Below are 6,789 nucleotides of genomic sequence, written 5' to 3'. Positions count from 1 at the left end.
TCACTTTGTAGACCAGGATGTCCTCGAACTCAGAAATCTGCCTGCCTCTGCCTCCCAAGTGCTGGGATTAAAGGCGTGCACCACCACGCCCAGGTTACACACAGTTCTTAAAGGTTTACATTTCAGCCCTGCGGAGGTGGCAGCACACGCCTTTAATCCTGGGCAGAGGCAAGTGGATCTCTGTGAGTTCCAGGACAGGCTAAACAGAGAAACCCTGTCTCACAAACAAACAGTTTACATTTCAAATATATGTAAAAAGCAACCCAAAGAAACTGTGCATCCAGTGTTTCTTTTCACCTGAGACCCAGGAACATGATAGAAATGGAAGAGGTCCCCACACGCACCCCAGGAACATGATGGAAATGGAAGAGGTCCCCACACGCACCCCAGGAACATGATGGAAATGGAAGAGGNATGGAAGAGGTCCCCACACGCACCCCAGGAACATGATGGAAATGGAAGAGGTCCCCACACGCACCCCAGGAACATGATGGAAATGGAAGAGGTCCTCACACGCACCCCAGGAGCTCTCGGTTCAGGCCAACCTCTCCTTCTGCTATTTCCCTCCTCCATTTCAGGGTCCTCTGCTCTCTTCTGTACATTCACCTTCCCCCGCTACTGGTCCCTTCTCAGCAGTATTTACCTGCATCCTCTCCACCCCTCCTTCTGTTCTTCCACCATGCCCTCTAGGTTGAGCCTGTCTTTTTCCAGCCAACCTCTGTGCCACCATGAGCCCCGTTTCGCTAAAATATTTCTTGGCTTGTGCACGTTCAGTCTGGTGGGAATTGCACAGGGGCTTCCAGTTTCCTTCTGGAGTCCCTGAGCTCTTCTCCCAGGAATAACTCACAAACCGGAGAGACTCCTATACTTTCTTGAAAAATACTAGTACTTAGCACAGTACCTGGAACAGAGTCAGTACCCAAGAGAAGACGACGATGATGGTCCCTTTGAACCCCAGCAATGTAGCTGGTGCCATAAAGGTAAGAACAATTGTCACAAGACTCTGAGACTCCTTGTGGGTACTGGTGAGATCCAGTTGGGCCCTGCCCTAAGTTAATTCCTATTATGGGTTTGTATAACAATGGCTTTCAGACTCGCCTTGCCAAGAAAGGTTCCATTTTACAAGCAGTTTGGGATCCCTTTGAGAACAGAGGATGATGGGTATCTGTCTGGCACAAGCCATGAAATACACTCTGAAAAATGACACTCCGGGAGTAGAGAGGGCCACTGTATGATTCTAATAGGATGAAGTAGTACTGTTGGGCACAGGAGCATATTGAAACCACATCAGGAAAGCCAGGCGGAGAAGAACTTATTGGACATATATAAAATGGTGTAACCGTCTCACAGAGGCCTGGCGACAGCTCCTACCGACCACCTGGTGTGCACATCAACCTGCAGACAAGCCCAGAACTCCCTGCTGCTTCCTGCACACTGGTGGGCGGGGCTTCCTGCTGCTTTGCTCAGTCTCACCGCTGACACAGCCTCCTCTGGGTTTTCTCTCTTGCTAGACCTTGCCTAGACTTGCTGTTCTTCCACCCAAACCCATCAGTGACTCCGTGCCCACTCCTGCCCTGCTACATCTACAGCTGGACTTGGCTCTATAGCTGGATGCTGCAACAGCAGCTGCAGGCCCTCTCCAGAGAACGCCAGCTGGTCTAATATCTCTCCCCCACATAGTCAATATAGCTATCAGTTACCCAGCTTTGGAGTCTCAAGCCTCTTTGAAACTCCTTGCCTTCTTAACCCTTGTGTAATTAATTTACTATGTGTACTATATAATCTGAAAATTAATATTAATAATTAGACTGAATAAAAGCCTGTGTTTGCCTCATTCTAGACTATCAAGGAGAACATGGTGGGAGGGATAATCTTACAAACTGCTCCACTTGCACACCTTGTGAATGTATTGTTCCGCAATAAATTCTGATATTGGGAGACGACACATTTATAGTTCTGACAGTGTGAGCCCATGACAGGGACCCCAAAAGTGCTTCCCTCTTTCATCTCTCATCTTGCGATTATCACCGCTCTAGATGTTTCTCAGAGTCCCCAGAGGGTCACTTCACAACAGCTGTCTGTGTAGCCTTGGGGATGGGCACTACATGACATCAAATGGTCACTTTCACTGATGCCAGGGTTCTTCTGAACAGTCAGCTCTTTCCTTCTGCCTCTTGGAATGTGGCCGTCCCCTCCCCCACCCCACAGAGCCTCTGCGGATGTGCTTGACATTCCACAAATGATTAGCTCTCTCAGCACACAGTATTTCAGGCTCCTGTTGGGACACACATGCGCACACGCGCGTACACACACACACACACACACACACACACACACACACACACACACACACACACACACACGGTGTTGGCTGGTATCTACAGTCCTACCTGGCTTCTGGACCTCAAGCTCTGTTGGTTCTGGGTGGAGAGGGCTCCAGGCTGAGAGGGACTGGCTGCAGCCTCCCAACTTTCTTGTCTCCAGGGATGTAGCCTACTGAATTTCCCAGCTACTCAGTAAAGGAAAAGGGCAAAGACACGGCCCAAGACACCATAGTAACTACACAACCACACAGCTACTGGGTACACTGGGCCTCCTGGAAATGAAGCCCACAGTGCTCAGCTCCACAGGAAGGAATAGCACATATGAGTCTTTTCTAGCCAATACTATCCACTGGGTTTAGGATGAGGAATAATTTTTTTTTTCCTCTCTCTTGTAAGACTTTTATCCTCTCCACTTAGTAAAACCTTCACGTACACAGAGGTCCACCAGTCCATTCTTGGCGTTTGATGGCCTAGAGCATTGACACCTTTTTCCCAGGAGCAGTGACCTCTTTCCCCTGTCTCTGTCATTTCCCATGAGCCAGTTCTTTCAGACTAGCCAAGTGAGTAAGGTCGGCGGCAGCCAGTGGGGGAAAGGAGTCACTAGCAGTGTTAGACTAGAAACCAACTGCATTTCCCGTCTTGATGTGCGTGCTCCTCCTACGCACGCCCTCTGAGAAAAGTCTGACCCGTCTAGACACTCCGGTTGGAATGGTGGTCTTTTTTCTTTGCCATGCTGAACTTATTTCTAACATCCAAAGATGTGCCCAACTCTGAGGATTCAAGAGAGCAAGGATAAGGACTCTTCATCTCGGATGGAGGCAGCCGACTATAATCTGTGGGCTCTGGGATTGGTGGCTAGGGGCTGAGGACGCACAGGTGGTTTCCTGGGGACTGGAGGGCAAACCAGAAGTGTAGATGTCCCATTGTGCTCATACTACTGGTTTACAAACAATTCCACTAGACTTCTCCCTGGGACCTAGCAACAGTCAGGTCATCATCAGCGGGTGGCCTGGCGGCTGGTAGGAGAGTCTTACCTCCTCCTTCTCTCTTTGTTCCCATGTGTTCTCCCACCGGCCTCTCTTTCTCTCTTTCTGGCCTTTGTTCCCACTTCTCTGCCTTGTGGCTCTGTCTGTCTCTACCCCTCCTCCAGGTCCTAACTCCCCTCGCCTCCCCCCACATAAACCTCTCTTATACCAGGTCTGTCTCGTAGTGTGTTTTCTCAGGGGTACACCTTGGCATGGGGCTGCCAGGTACCCCCTACTCCTGCCACTTAACACACACCACACGACCCCTTGGAAATGTAGCTCCCCCGGGTAGCTGTCCTGCCTGACCCACTGCTGGCCAAGCTCTTCGAGGCTGTGCATGTGTTCATGCCACCTAGTCCTGGCTGTTCCCTAAAGTCCTTTACAAGTCTTCCTTCTGAGAATGCAGGTTTCCCTGCATCCTCTGGCTCCTCTCTAGGTGAGCAGCCTCAGTTTCCTCATCCCACACCTCAGCATGCAGGATGGTTGTTCTAGGGTGCCCATTGCTCACCCACCCCTACTCCCGCTGACTTCACCTGTGCAGACGGCTACCCACCAGTCTTCGCACCGGGATGATGCAAATGCCTTCTAAAGGTCATCGTACCAGATGAACTCCGGATGGGCCCTTAGTGGGCACTCTGGCTCCTGAGTCCTCTACCCTTCCTGCGGTCACCAGCTCCTGCCTCCACATTCCAGATCCCATCAAAACACTCCTTAACACCCTCAGCTGGCTCCTTCGTGTCTCCTAAGCTGATTGAGAGTTTGGAGAAAGAAAAAAGTCCATGTATTTGGTTGCGCCACTGCCACTCGGGGAATGAAGCCGGCTGTGCTGCGGGACCCATTCTGGGGTTTTCTTGGAATTGAACGGGGTCATCCAGAGTGATTAAGGCAGTTCATCACTTCACTCTGGGGGCCGGCTCCTCGAAACCATCTCTTTCCGGTCTTTCTGGATTCCAAAAAGAGCCCTGGAGGGTTCGAGAAACTCTGCTATCTTTAGGACCTGGAGGATCAGAGTGGGGGGTCACCCTCCCCCGCCCCCAGCAAAGTCAGCACCCGGAACTGCTCTAATAGGAACCAGCCGACTGAGCTCCGGGAGGGCTGCGGGCTGGGTATAGGATTCCTGCAGACCTCAGAGGGACCTCAAAGGAGCGCGCCCAGCTGGGGGTGGGGTGGTGATGGGTGGAGGGAGGGAGGGCGAACCTGACCTCTGGTCTTACCCCCAACCCCCAACGTCCAGGATCCAGCCTGGCCCAAGTAGAATTCGGGGTGTGCTTGTGATTTCCCAGAGAGGGCGGGATCAGGGCTCCGCAGCTTCTGCCCTTCATCGGGGGGTCTCCCAAGACTCCAGACTCTACGGTCCACCTCCTTCTCGCCTTGAGCTCTGGGGACAAGGACAGCGAGAGTGACAGGGAACAGAATCCAACCCAGGCAGCTGGAAGGGTCGTACACGAAGCACGTGGAAGCAGTCCCCAACGAGGGACAGGGATAGCTTCTGAGTTCTGTTCCCGGAGGACGACCAGGGAGTCTTGGGGTAGGGGTTGGCGCGCGGCCCGAAAAATGGGAGGGGACAGGTTGGGGGGTGGTCTCTGAGGAGGAGCCAGGCTGGATTGTATTGTTCCGCGCTCCGCTTCCCGGGTTCTTCTACCGGCTTCAGACCTGGTGGGCGCACCCTGAGGCAGAGGCGCCCACTTCTCCTGAGCCCCGAGAAGGTTCTGAGTAGGGGAGGTCTCACCTGAGTCCTTGCATCGGAGCTGAGAGAGCGGAGGACACCGGTGGAGAGTCCTAGTCCTTGTCCCCGCCGCACCTCGAGCCTTTGCAGGAACGAAGCGCCCCCGCCCCCCACGATGGCCACTGCCTGGACGAGCCCCGCCAGGACCACGAGCGGACGCTAGAGCGCCGCTCTCTAGCCGAGCGCAGTGCCTCTTTACCCTCGGCCGGCGATGGGGAGCAGCGGGTCGGCTCTGAGGGTCTGTGCGGACCACCGCGGGGGCATCAACTGGCTGAGCCTGAGCCCCGACGGGCAGCGCCTGCTGACCGGCAGTGAGGACGGCACGGCCCGCCTGTGGAGCACCGTGGACGGCCAGTGCTGCGCGCTCCTGCAAGGTAGACGGGCGCGCGTGCTCGCGACCTTTCCCGCCTCTTCACGCTCACCTGCACCGCACCCAGACCTCACTCTTCAGGGCCCTGCAGCCCCCTTCTGGAAGAGTAGAGCTCTAGCTCCTGCTTATCCGGGAGCTCCCCCAGCCCTTGAGCTCTTGGCGGGAAGCTGTGAGAGTCCGAGTGTGCCCCAATGCAAGATCCTTTTGTCAACCAGTCCCATGAAACCCTTACATGGAACCGGTGTTACCTTGTTAGGGACTTGCCCAGGGCTGAGGGACACTCTTGAGATTTGAACCCCCATTCCTCCCCACTCCTAAGCTCCTTTTTGGCCTCATTTCAAGTATGGCCAGAAGAAAGAGGATTGATTCAAACTTCTGGGGAATAGGGAAGTCTATCTTGCATATTTGAAATGAACCGAGAACTATCAGGCACGGAAATGCATAATGTGTCTTTCCTATCCACCCGTTGATTCATGTTCTGTTCATATTCTGGGCAGCCTTGTCTTGGGTACTCCCACCCTGCATTATGGGGTGCCCAGGCCGGCTGTTGGCCTTTGCAGTCGCACATTCGGACTAGAGGAGGCACGCCAAGGTTTTTTGCACAGGTACAGCTCCTTATCTCCAGCTTTTCCACCCTGATCAGCAAATGCTGGGTGGCCTGGCCCGAGCCCTTCCAGTAAAGCAGTTAGCTTCATTCCTACGCTATCAGTTTGAAGTGAAAACAGTGTAAGGTAGTTCGAGGCCCCAAAGGGAGGAACATTGAATTGACAGGTACTTGGGAGCTGGTATGAAGATAGGAAATTGGCTACAAAGTGGTCCACATTCTAACCGCCCCCCACAGAGCCAGTGTTCACTGACGGCCTCGTGTAGGAGGAGAGCTGTTAGCTTAAGTAAAAAGACTGTCAGGGGTTTTCAGGAGTTCGGGTTCTTAGGACTGGCTCTAAGGAGTCCCCCAAGGAGAACCTTAGAATTGGCTGTTTGATTTTGGTTTCTCATGTCACCCTCAGGTCTCAAACTCACTGTCTTAGCAGGTGTTACTGATGCTACAATGAAGCATCCACAGCCAAAGGCCAGCATGGGAGGAAACTCTATCACTAAAGGAAGTCAGGACTGGAACTCAGACAGAGAAGGAACCTAGAGGCAGGAGCTGATGCAGAGCCCACGGAGGGTGCTGCTTACTGGATTGCTTATCATGGCTTGCTCAACCTGCTTCCTTATAGCACCCAGGACCTCCAGCCCAGGATGGCACCTCCCAAAATAGTCTGGGCCTGCCCCCATCAATCACTAATTAATGTCCAGCCTGGCGTGGTGCACACCTTTAATTCCAGCACTTGGGAGGCAGAG

At 53.4% G+C, this 6,789-nt stretch overlaps 1 protein-coding gene across 1 annotated transcript in view; it reads left to right on the top strand.

The window, feature by feature from the left end:
- The first annotated feature begins 4,949 nt into the window (after positions 1 to 4,949).
- Positions 4,950 to 6,789, top strand: part of Wdr86 (WD repeat domain 86) — an 18,282-nt gene continuing 16,442 nt past the window's right edge. Inside the window, exon 1 of the mRNA XM_021190993.2 lies at positions 4,950 to 5,449. Coding sequence (XP_021046652.1) covers positions 5,287 to 5,449 — 163 coding nt within the window. The 5' untranslated portion in view covers positions 4,950 to 5,286. The remainder of the gene's footprint in view (positions 5,450 to 6,789) is intronic.

This window comes from Mus pahari, chromosome 2 (genome assembly GCF_900095145.1).
Source record: "Mus pahari chromosome 2, PAHARI_EIJ_v1.1, whole genome shotgun sequence".
Classification (NCBI taxonomy): domain Eukaryota; kingdom Metazoa; phylum Chordata; class Mammalia; order Rodentia; family Muridae; genus Mus; species Mus pahari.
This window is presented reverse-complemented; position numbering and strand designations above follow the sequence as displayed.